This window comes from Squalius cephalus, assembly GCF_949319135.1.
Source record: "Squalius cephalus genome assembly, chromosome: 3".
Lineage (NCBI taxonomy): Eukaryota > Metazoa > Chordata > Actinopteri > Cypriniformes > Leuciscidae > Squalius > Squalius cephalus.
Genome location: NC_137124.1, coordinates 39,578,286 through 39,591,035, shown reverse-complemented (window position 1 = coordinate 39,591,035; position 12,750 = coordinate 39,578,286). Strand labels below are relative to the sequence as shown.

At 43.4% G+C, this 12,750-nt stretch overlaps 1 protein-coding gene across 1 annotated transcript in view; it reads left to right on the top strand.

Moving 5' to 3' along the window:
* Positions 1-8,549, top strand: part of LOC307155819 (B-cell scaffold protein with ankyrin repeats-like) — a 241,732-nt gene extending 233,183 nt beyond the window's left edge. Inside the window, exons 12-16 of the mRNA XM_079866781.1 lie at positions 6,636-6,699; positions 7,103-7,132; positions 7,519-7,598; positions 7,717-7,751; positions 7,924-8,549. Of these exons, the coding sequence (XP_079722907.1) occupies positions 6,636-6,699; positions 7,103-7,132; positions 7,519-7,598; positions 7,717-7,749 (207 nt within the window). The 3' untranslated portion in view covers positions 7,750-7,751; positions 7,924-8,549. The remainder of the gene's footprint in view (positions 1-6,635; positions 6,700-7,102; positions 7,133-7,518; positions 7,599-7,716; positions 7,752-7,923) is intronic.
* The last annotated feature ends 4,201 nt before the right edge of the window (positions 8,550-12,750 follow it).

The following is a 12,750-nucleotide window of genomic DNA, read 5'->3' as shown; positions in this document are numbered from 1 at the left end:
CCAAGAAAGTCGGTGGGTTACGGCCAATCCTGGATCTGCGAGTATTGAATCGGGCCCTGCACAAGCTCCTGTTCAAAATGCTCACGCAGAAACGCATTTTCGAATGCATCCGTCCCCGGGATTGGTTTGCAGCGATCGACCTGAAGGACGCGTACTTTCATGTCTCGATTCGTCCCCGACACAGACCATTTCTACGGTTTGCTTTCGAGGGTTGAGCATATCAGTACAAGGTCCTACCCTTCGGGCTGGCCCTGTCGCCCCGTGTCTTCACAAAAGTCGCGGAGGCGGCCATTGTTCCCATGAGAGAACAAGACGTTCGCATTCTCAACTATCTCGACGACTGGCTCATTCTGGCGCACTCGCGAGATGTGTTGTGCGATCACAGGGACATGGTGCTCCGGCACCTCAGTCAGTTGGGGCTTCAGGTCAACTGGGACAAGAGCAAACTCTGCCCCGTGCAGAGGATCTCTTATCTCGGTATGGAACTGGACTCAGTCGCCCAGACTGCGCGCTTCACAGAGGAACGCGTCCAGTCAGTGCTCAACTGCCTCAAGTCTTTTCGAGGCAAGTCAGCGGTCCCACTGAAACAGTTTCAGAGGCTCCTGGGGCATATGGCAGCCGCAGCCGCAGTAACGCCGCTCGGCCTGTTACATATGAGACCGCTTCAGCGCTGGCTTCACGATCGAGTCCCGAGGTGGGCGTGGCAGAGCGGCACGTTCCGGGTTAAAGTAACCCCGCACTGTCGTCAAACCTTCTCCTCATGGTCGGATCCTGCATTTCTTCGGGCCGAAGTGCCCTTAGTCCAGGTTTCCAGGCATGCTGTGGTTTTCACAGATGCCTCTGCCATGGGGTGGGGGGCCACGTACAAAGGGCATGCAGTCTCGGGTCTGTGGACGGGGCCCCAGCTGCATTGGCACATCAACTGCCTAGAGTTGCAAGCAGTACGCCTAGCCTTGTGTCGCCTCAAGGGGTTTCTCAGACACAAGCACGTACTGGTCCAAACGGACAGCACTGCGACCGTTGCGTACATCAACCATCAAGGTGGTCTTCACTCCCGTCGTATGTCGCGACTCGCCTCCCACCTCCTCCTCCTTTGTAGTCAGAAGCATCTGAGGTCGCTTCGAGCCATTCATATCCCTGGTGTGCTCAATCGTACGGCCGACAAGCTTTCACGACAGCCGCCACTTCCGGGAGAATGGCGACTCCATCCTAGGGATGGGACGATTACCGGTTTCACTATAAACCACGATAAAATGTACTGACGGTTAGTAATATCGTTTAAAATTTAATTATCATTAAAACCGTGTTTGATTATCGTTATTTTAGATCCTGTTCAGCCAGCAACAGTCTGACGCAGGCGCAGAGCGCAATGTTATTTTTTTTATTCAAGAAGGAATGGCGGAAGGCAGTGACCGTGCTCGGGAGATTTTGAGGTGTGGTCATATTTTGGCTTTAACAAAAGTCCTGAGGGAAACTTAATCGAGGATGGTCATCCTGTCAGCAGAACATGCACAAGAAAAAGTAGCTGCAATAGGGGGAAACTTCAGATCTGCCGAGTCGTCTTGTGTGACCATCACCCACTGTTGTATAGCGAACGCAAGGCAAGTTAACTTTGACCTCAATACCAAAACTACGTCTGGGAAATAATTGGGCATAAAATGTTGTTTTAAAGGGCACCTATTATGCCCCTTTTTAGAAGATGTAATATTGGTCTTGGGTGTCCCCAGAATGCATTTGTGAAGTTTCAGCACAAAATACCCCACAGTTAATTTATTATAACCATTTGAAAATGTCATTTTTGGGGCCTGTTTTAAAAAGAGCTGTTTTGTGTGTACCACTTTAAATGTAAATGAGCTGCATATCCCCGCCCTGCTGCTGGACCTAGATGATGAAGAGAGTCCGGCACAGAATCAACACGAATGAGAATGGACTAAACGTCTCGGAATGGTTATTTGATACATTTATGTACTTACAAAGTTTTAATCGCGTCCCCTTTGCCATTATGGATGTGCAACACACACACACACACACACACACACACACACGAACTGTGATAACGTTCGCGCAATTTTTTGAAACTACACACACACACACACACTACTGTGATAACGTTTGCTAAGTACAAACGATTTATTTATTTATTTCTTAAGGGGAGGGAGATAGACGTTTATATAGCCTACTGTCTATGGAGATAGAGCAGACCTTAATTTATTTACATTTGTAAATGCTGCAAAAAAAATGCCTACGTGACATAAAACTGTCTGACGTTGTTTGTTGAGATATCCTATGACGCCGACAATAAATAGCTTTAGACGCATTTGTTGTTGAACTGGCTGACATCGATTGAAATGACTATTTGCTCAAAAATCATAAAATACACTTACTTCTGGAGGTGACGTTGGATCGCGAACTGTAGGCAACGATCCACACTTGAGGATTAACTTTGACCCTCGTTCACTAAACAGTCAGTCAGAAAATGATTCTCGTATTTAGGAAGTTTAAGTGGTGCCTTTTCTTCATAAATAAAATCCATCCGCTGCGTTTTCAGTGGCTCTGATGTCAGTGAAGACTAGTATGTCCATTCTTACATCCCACAACAGAACACCTAAGTTACACTTATAGGAGACATTACCGGCTGTCGTTGAAACAATGGAGGATGCAGATCACCGAGGGCGGGGTCTATGCCAAAACCAGATGTCAATCAAATCACGTCGGTGGGGCTTAGCTCAATTCTACGTCACAGTGAGGGAAATCTAGAACAGGGCGTTCTGAGACAGTGCTTATGATTTATTGAGATAGTAAAAAAACTACTGGGTGGATTTTTATCATTCTAGGGTGGTTTTGCTCACATACTGCCAACACACATTTATGTTCAAATACCATGTAAAAGTGAATTTTGCATAATAGGTGCCCTTTAAGTTGAACTATTTTATATCAATCACTTGAAATAAACGTGAAGCTTCCGCAAAGAAAAGTTTGCAGCAAGTGGCTTAGCCAAAGATGAACAAACAAGTTCAAACAAGACTATTAAGAGTGACATTTAAGGGATAATAATTTATATTCATTATACACTTATTACACCGATTTTTTTTTTACCACATAATTACGGGGACATTGAATTTAGATTAATGTTTTAAATCTTACCTGTTTATAAATCCATTATGTACAGCGTACAAAACAATCGTTCAGACAAGATGATCACAACAATATTATCACAACAATATTATCAAACTCTGTAAACAATAAATCAACTCTAATTTAATTTTTAATACAATTAAAAACGGAGACGCAAGACGGCAAGTTGTATTTGAATGAAACGAGAGAGCGCGTCCATTTTGATACATGTTGTAACGTCTGTCAGAGAGTTTGAAGTCTGCCCAGATGAAGAATACAAGACAGTGCAAATAAACTAGTAGTTCCACAAGACTTTTATAGATGTTTTCTCTCAGTTAAGCACACTCTTCACATACATGTCGAAGAGCGAATGTTAAAAGGGAAAAGAAAACACTCTAAAACACGCTACAAATCAAAGTGGAAGAAAACACATTATAATAAAACAACGGTCAGCAGTAGAGCGGTCATCTTCCTCTTTGCGTGATCACTCTCACTGTGCGTGCGCGCTCACACATAAAAACAGCATGCATACAATAACGTACGCCATATAGAAGAAGTTATCTTAAAGGCACATCCACATTCATGTCATGAACACTACTTAACACTAGGTGGCCGTTACAATGGATGTGCGCGGTGTTATAATGCGTTAATATTGACGACTGTCATTATAAGGAAGGAAATGCTTTAAAAAGTGCATAGAGCTGCTTGTTTTATTTGTTGTTTGTTGATTTTCAAATATAAAACTTGTTGAAATGTCTTCAGTGTGATCATCAACTCTTTTTGAACACTTTCATCTCGTTTTAACAAAACTGTGATAATATTGATAATCACGATAATTTTGGTCACTATAATCGTGATATTAAATTTTCATACTGTCCCATCCCTACTCCATCCCCAGGTGGTCCATCTGATATGGGGAATCTTCGGAGCCGCTCAGATAGATCTGTTTGCCTCTCCGGACATGACCCATTGCCAGTTCTTTTATTCCCTGACCTAAGGAACACTCGGCACGGATGCACTGGCCCACAGCTGGCCCCAGGGTCTTCGCAAATATGCGTTTCCCCCAGTGAGCCTTCTCGCACAGACTCTGTGCAAAGTCAGGGAGGACGAGGAACAGGTCCTGCTAGTTGCGCCGTATTGGCCCAACCGGACTTGGTTTGCAGAACTCATGCTCCTCGCGACAGCCCCTCCTTGGCCCATTCCTCTGAGGAAAGACCTCTCTCTCAGAGACGGGGCACTCTATGGCACCCGTGTCCAGACCTCTGGAAACTTCATGTCTGGTCCCTGGATGGGACGCGGAGGTTCTAGGTGGCCTACCACAGGCTGTGGTAGACACCATCACTTCCGCTAGAGCCCCCTCTACGAGGCGCCTCTATCCGTTGAAGTGGAACCTATTCGTCGATTGGTGCTCTTCCCGTCGGGAAGACCCCCGAACTTGCCCGATCAGTGTAGTGCTTTCCTTCCTGCAAGATGGGTTGGAGCGAAGGCTGTCTCCTTCCACCCTCAAAGTGTATGTTGCTGCAATAGCCGCACATCACGACCTGATCAGTAGAAGGTAAGTCCTTGGGAAAGCATGACCTGGTCCTCAGGTTCCTCAGGGGTGCTAGGAGATTGAATCCTCCTCGTAATCAGCACCCCGTACCCTCTTGGGATCTGACTTTAGTGCTCAGAGCACTCCAGAATCCACCTTTTGAGCCCTTGCATGCAGTCAATTTTAATATTCTGTCAATGAAGACAGCTCTCCTGCTCGCTTTGGCATCCATCAAGAGGGTAGGGGACCTGCAGGCATTTTCGGTCGACGAATCGTGCCTAGAGTTCGCGCCGGACTTCTCTCACGTTGTTCTGAGACCCTGGCCCGGATATGTGCCCAAGGTTCCTACCACTCCGTTTAGAGATCAGGTAGTGAACCTGCAAGCGCTGCCCCCGGAGGAGGCAGACCCAGCCCTGGATTTGCTCTGTCCTGTTCGCTCTCTGCGCTGTTACATTGACAGGACTCAAAGCTTTAGGACCTCAGACCAGCTCTTTGTCTGTTACGGAGGCCAGCAGAAGGGGAAGGCTGTCTCCAAGCAGAGGTTAGCCCACTGGCTAGTGGATGCTATCGTCCGGGCTTATGAGTCCCAGGACGTGCCTTGTCCACCTAGGTTGAGGGCACACTCTACTAGGAGTGTTGCCTCCTCCTCGGCTTTGGCTCAAGGCGCCTCGCTGACAGATATTTGTAGAGCTGCGGGCTGGGCGACACCCAACACGTTCGCTAGGTTTTATAGCCTTTGTGTAGAACCTGTTTCCTCCCGTGTACTCGCTTCGGCCAGTAGTGCGAGGAATTAGGTTAGTGTCGGCTTGATACGCCATTCTCGCCCCAGGGGCCAGATACGTGCGTTATTCTGCTCCGTTGGTTACCCAACAAACAGCTAACCTCGTGAGTTCCTCCGTCTCCCCCTCCGGCGACAGGCGAGGCGGATCGCCGGTCGCCAGGCCTGTTCCTCTCTGTTGAGCTGAGTTCAGGCTGGGTCCTATGTAGTGGTCCCTACGGCGACCCCATAGGTGTCTTTCCACGTTAGGTTACCCTCCGGGTTAGCCAGTGTCTTCCCCTTGACAGACTCTGTCTGTCGTCTCTGCTGAGTACGCTCCCACCCTCCGGGCTGGGACTACCTCAGAGACTGCCATGTGTTCACTATCCTACGGGCTAGTGCACATGTGTTTTCCTAGTGCCTCCCTTCGGGCAGGCTTGGGCTCTGCAGCGTTCCCTTCTACATCTTGGGCACGCTTTCCCAGTGTTATCCAATGTCCACTGAGTGGGTCTTGCGGAACAGCAGTGTGACTCTTCCCAGCTAAGCTTCCGCTCATAGGAGTAAATTCAAGAAACTGCTGCTGAAGCTTAGGTAGGGCGCTGGAAGGGGCCAGCACCATGGCGTTTTATTAGGGATCCCAATTCGTTGGAAACTCCTCCGACGAGACGTAGGAGTTCCCGAACGAAAGGGAACATCTCGGTTACGTATGGTAACCCTCGTTCCTTGAGTAGGGAACGGAGACGTCTCGTCCCGTCGCCATGCTGCTGTACCTTCGCGGAGGACTGGACACCGTTCGGCTCCTCAGCGAAAAGCGTTTGTGTATGCGCTTGCTTCCGCTTTATACCCGCGCTGGTAGGCGGGCCGCGGAATGCAAATCTTGCATGCCAATGTTCATTGGCTCGTTTTATTTCACTCGAAGACAGTTGGTCTCCCTAGCGTGATCCCAATTCGTTGGAAACTCCTCCGACGAGACGTCTCCGTTCCCTACTCAGGGAACGAGGGTTACCATACGTAACCGAGACGTTATTGCGATTACTACAGTAACTACATACACTGTAAAAAAAAAAAAAAAAAAAAAAAAAAAATCAAAGTTGTAAATAAAATAAAGATTACTAGAGTGTTTTACTATATATATTATGCTATATAAACTACCAACAAATAAATGTTTGAATCATCTTGGTATGCTCCTAAAAAGTGCATATTAAAGCCTGTTCAACTAATTGTTTTCCACAGGAGAAAATACAGCAGTTGAGGGCAAGTATCATCAGCAACAGTGAGGATGATGAAAGTGTCTATGGTAGGTTTATTGCATCTGTTCAGTAAATTTGAGATAAATCTCTCATACAAAGTCTGACACAAGGCCCTAGAAATTTCTCTTTGATGCTTCCAAGAGTTTACAAAAAGGTGTTTTTATAAGTTCTTATAAGGTGTTTATAAGGTAAGGCTATCTGATTGGATAGACGTCAAAAGACTGTTTCTCTGCTTGTGTTGTTCATTCTGCACAAAGATTAATCAATCTCAAAATAGAGCCAGAGCCAATCAGTTGAGAGAAAACATTTCATGGATCAGTGAGATATAGTCCTTGCTGTAAAGATTACAGCGAGAATATGACAGAAAAAATAAAATCACCATGGGTGAGCAAGACGAAATGGAAATATATAGTATTAGTTAAGTTAACAGGCCTCTTTTCTCTCCATCAGATAAAATCAGCATTATTCATCACATGCCAAGTAAGTGCCCTGTCATGAAAGCAAGAAAACTTTTTTTATTGCTGTTACTTTATCTCTGTATCTGTCTCCTCCATATCTGTTGCAGTGCGGCTTTTTTGTTTGTCTCAGGGGAACTGTTAGCGAGAAGAATGGCTTTTACACAAGGGTTTTAGTCTCTGTGTCTGGGAAAAAATGGAAGTCTTTGAAAAGACGTAGTACCTTTTATATACTTCTTTAAGAGTGTCTTTGGGATTTATATGACTGTCAAAGTACCATCTAGAGCCAGCCACCCCTTACTAAGCTCTGTACTCATGATAAAAGTGTCTGATAGTTTATTGGAGGGCTGAGGTGGAGAAGTTTCCCTGTGGTGCTAAATGTATGTATGTATGTATGTGTATTCTGTGTAGCTGCATCTGCAAACGAGTGTCGAAGAACGAGCCAGCAACTGGACACAGAGTTCTACAGTAAACCTCTTAAAGGACAGAATGTGAGTTTATGAGGGACATTTTGTACATGTACTGTTCCTCAAGAATTCTATAATACTTAGCCAGCAGATTGTTTTACCCAGTTAGTTGTCTTATATATTATCTATTATTTTTTAATAGTCAAATTTCTTCAAGAAGGCAGACAAGCAGTAAAAGTAAGTAACAAACAAACCATTTATCATTTTCTTTAAATAAAAATATTCACAGTGATTTTGTAAGTGTTATTGATTGAGCCAAAACATAACACACATGTAATGCAGTAAGTGCCACAATGTGTTGTCACCTTTATGTCAAATTAATTAATTTATTTATTTTGTCTTATTTCAGTCATCCTGTTTGAGGATTTAATACACTAGAAATACTGCTCTGAAGAAATGCACTAAACAGGAACTGATACATTGTTGGTAATATTAGCACAATATCACAGCAATTTGTAACTATTTTACGTTTTAGCGAAGTGGTGGCTAATTTGTTTGAATTTGTACAATTCCAAATATGTTATGGTTAGGGGTGGAACTTCATGCTTTTTTTTAATTTTTTTTTTATCATGTTTTCATATGAATCCCTTCATACACATTCATATGAAAGTGCCACCAAGTAAAATAGTTTTCCCATGAGATCAGGTTGGTTAGTATCCAGTCCGTCAGAGCAATAAAAAAAATCAAATAGTCATACTTAGTCATATCCCACTATTCACTATTTTACTATCCCACTATTTGTTTTGTTTTTTTTGTGTATATTTTACTTAATGCTTCATAACATGAACTGTGATTGACTTCTGAAGACTTTAGTAGTTTTAAAAAAAAAAATTTTTTATATGAAGATCTTTTTGTAGCCTTCACCACCACTGTTTACTCAATATTATTTGGACAATACATTTATCATTTCTTTAAAATGTTGTCAAATGTATTATTTATATCCAATAAAGAACATTCAACCTGAGATTCTACTATAATTTGATGACGATGTCTTTTTAATGTTTTCTTTTTCATGGTTTTAATGATATTTTTAGTTACATTGCATGTTCTGGTCCTAAGGGGGTGCTGTGCTACTAAACATGGCAATCGGATTTCTGGTTTACGCAGATTTCTCATGTTGTATTGACGGGCATTTTGATAGACAAAAACAAAGCCATTGCACATCCCATTGTCCCAGTGGACCTCTCAGTACCATACGGATCACTGATTGTAAGTAAGGACACAAACAAGCATCTGGGAGAAAGCATCTACAGAAGTGAAGTCTTCCCACACGCCACTTCTGTGTCAGGGGACACGATCTAATGCGGATCTGCGATTCGAGGCAAAACCCCGGGAGCGGCGCTGCTAACCCGCTCTGCCTGCCAACCCTAGCAGCTGGACACATTTGCATTATCAATCATGCTCTTTGTGAATAAATTGTATTAAAGCCTTGCTGCTCTGCAGTGCTTGGATGAGCCATTTCTGCCTCCAGAGATGATTCGGCTCCTGCAGCCTTGGTGGCATTTGTGCCGTGTGTTTGCCTGTCACCTGCTGCTCTGGGAAAGTGATGGGCTTTCTGATCCTGGGCTGGATCAAGCTTCGACATTCCTTCTTCAACTATGAGAGTATTCAATCCAGTATAAAAGAAGCAGCACCAGCCTGAACAGGATAGGGAAGCACTCAGGCCCTCCATCTTGTATGGCGTTCTGACATGTTAGATCTCATTCAGTTCACATGCAAGAGAAATATCAATCAGCAGCATCTAATCACGACTGTTAGTTGCCAAAATAAATATGATCATTTATATCGCTAGTCCTTGGCCTCTTATGGAAATTAACATCAGGAGCTCTCACTTTTCTCAAGCTGGAAGAGAAATGATAAACCCAACACAAAGGATTAAGTCTTCCCTGAAGTATAAAGCTTTATCAGGGGGAGTGAAGGGCAGGATTAGGATTCAAATGCACCAACAATACTCTCATAATACCACAAACTGATAGAGATCCAACCCAGCTGAGGCTCACAGTCGACTGCAAAACCAATTGTAAACCCAGACCATACCTCTGCCATATATCAGCCATTTACTTTTTATAATTTATGATTTCATTGGATTTTATTTTATTTGAACTAACCTTTCCAAATTTCTGAGGTAAAAAAGCACTTGCGCAGATATGTAAAATTATAGTTCCCACAGTTTTTTTTTTTTTTTTTTTTTTTTTTTTTTTTTTGCATAACAGATGCCCATGGGTCTACGAAAACACAATTGCACACAAAAATGCATTCTAGTCCCTGTCCCTGGGATTAATACCCAGAATTATACACAGCTGCTTCCCCTTTGCACCCTAATAAAAATCAGGCAATTTCACAGCCAGTGGCATTCTCTCATCCCATAATCCCCTTGCATGTCTACAGTACATGTGACCCTCCTCAACAAGGGCCAAGGTCGCTGTCGGTGTACCTCCGGTTGATAAGAAGAGCTTTGATTTGGGGTTCCTGTCTGGGAAGAACCAGGCCGTTAAATGGAGTCCACCACAGCAGGATCCCCCCACCCCCAGCCTCCCATTCTGTCTTTATTCTCACCAGCACATCCATGAGCAGTCTGAAGCAATGCCGAAGTGTTTGACATTAACTGAAATGCATTGAAATGAGTCGCATGGAAATATGTTTTCAGAGTTAAACCTGGCTTTAAATGAGCCACAAACCTTGCACTGATTCTCACAGTCACCACACAGCTCTTATTAGTGTAAATGGCACTCTTCATTAACATGTTGCTAATGGCTTGCCCTCTTAATGCTGAGTGTTTGTAATGCTAAGGACAATGCATGGAGTGATTGCCAATCAGCAAATACAAGAGCCAGGTGTCCTCTGAGAGTGTTAGTGCTGACTGCACCTCAACAGATGTTTAACAAAAGACTTTGCTGAAATACTGGCAGGAGAAAATCATCAAGCATGAGGCACTGACCAACTTTTCACTTGTCATTTTAATGCAATGCGTATAACATATTTGATATTTACAAACTCCCACAATGGGCTTGTTATAACAGCTAAGTTATTAAGTGCCTAGTCATTTGTTATGTAAAAGACCTGTAAATCACCTTTTTAAAAGTAAACTAGAGGTGCATAAGTCTTACACTTGGCAAAATAAAGACAGCATTAATCAAGCATAAAAGAGGAGAAATCAAATCGCTGTGGCTGAATGTGTTTAGAGAGGTACTGGAAAACCCGGATGCTCAAATACAGCTAGGCACAACTGTCTCTCCTAATATCTGGCTAAAGAAGAAAAACAAGATAACCATCAATTTACATATTCTGGAGATAGTAGTTCTGAACAGAATTCTGTTGTGATTTAATCCCTCAACCTTTCCCCTTGGTGTTCCAGCTGGGCTTTTAATCTCTGCCTGTGCTTCCTTTTGTAAACCTTTCGCAGGCACAGGAGAAGCAGGGACTATAATTCAGTAAGTCCCTTGCAAGCACTTTCTAAAATGTCATCCGCCCCCCAGCGGAACGTTTCAATCCTCCATCTCCTCTCGCCTTGGTTCTGGTGTTTTGTGCCCCCTTCCAGAGCTACTCTGTTCCCCGAAGGGCAAAACAGCATCTGGTGCAAGGGCAAAGGTACACAGGCAAGCACAGCCCCTGCCGACCCCTCGCCTGTCTGATCAGGGGCCAAAAGAGACCCCTGGAGTGTGGCTGTACCCTTGAGTCTGTGGCTGAAAGCCCCTGTGCTGGAGCTTTGGGTAGATTAGCAGCACTGTTCCCCAATGCAGGGCCTTTGTGCAGCAGCACCCAGGCGAGGCCAAGCTGTCCGCGGCCACAGGGATGCAGTAATTCCGCCGCAGGTCAGCGGCTCTGCATTTTTAAGCAGCCCCTAAAAAGGTCACTTCCGCTGAGGCGAAGCGAGAAGACTATCTCTATGGAAGCCCGGTGACTTGCGTTCCCCACCAAAGTCGCTCACAGATTGAATCAAAGGCTACGATGATAAACAGGGATGGCTAAAGGCTTTATCTTTTATTTGCGGTCCGCTTCTTCTAAGAGGGAGTTGAGTCTTTGAAGCTGATGGTTGTGTTTTTGCAAGGATGTTTTGACTGCTTGATGTCCTCATGAAGGGCTGTGGTATGTTGGGGAGGGTTGATTTAGTATGTTTTTATAAGAGTTTTAGTGATTGAACAAATACTGTAAAGCATGAAAGGGCTGATTGCAGAACATATTTATATTTAATAAATGCTTGGACCATTTCCAGACCTTGTGGATGCTGAAGTTCTGCATGCAATGAATGTAGACTCTTGTAGAGTTTACTTGGCTTTGTAATATTTATACTCTTTCCAAGAGAGCTTACCCTAGCCAAATGTCAAGGTGCTCCAGACTAATCTTAAAGCTAGGGTGTGCAGTTTTGTAGAGGCTAGCAATAGCAAGCTAGTTTTGAAAGCAAAAGCTCACACCCTCTCAAATCACATGAGCGTGCACAGCCAGAGCAGAGTCTGCAAAGTGTCACAAGAGGCAATGTTAAATTATCTCTTTGTCTCATTTTAATATATATTTAATATTTATACCACTTCTATTATTGATTGCTATCAGGATGTGAAAAGAGTTTCAACCAGTATAACAAAAAAGTGCTAATGAAAAACATTAAGTAGAATTAAGCAAAAGTTGTTTTTCTAAATAACACTGTCTTGCTGATATTCAGACCATATATCATAACTTTTTTTGTTAATGAAAAAATAACAAAATGTTATTAATTAGAGAGTTCAAAGAATCTACCAAACCATGTCTTCACTGTAATAATGATTACATTTTAGAGCTGTGGTGACTAATTTCATGGGAGAAAGCATACATTTGGTTCGTGTCACATCATATTCATACACAAAGAAAAGCATCTCCGGCTGTGGTTAGCGTGAAGGTGAAAGTTTGAAAGTTTGAGACACGAACCAAATGTATGAGGATAGTTTAGTTTAGGAGCAAAATGAAGCAACTAACAATTTTATGTCTAAAAAAACAAAAGATATAAGCTACACTATGTAACTTTTGTCCCTCTGGCAGTAAAACTGCATGTGTTTTCACAGAAGAACAGTGTTTTGGTTGTGCTTCGGCTCTGCTGCTCCTCTGTACAAATGAATGTAGTTTGAGGCAGCAGTGTATACATGGTGTAGCTTATAGCTTTTGTTTTTTAGACATAAAATTGTTAGTTGCTTCATTTTGCTCCTAA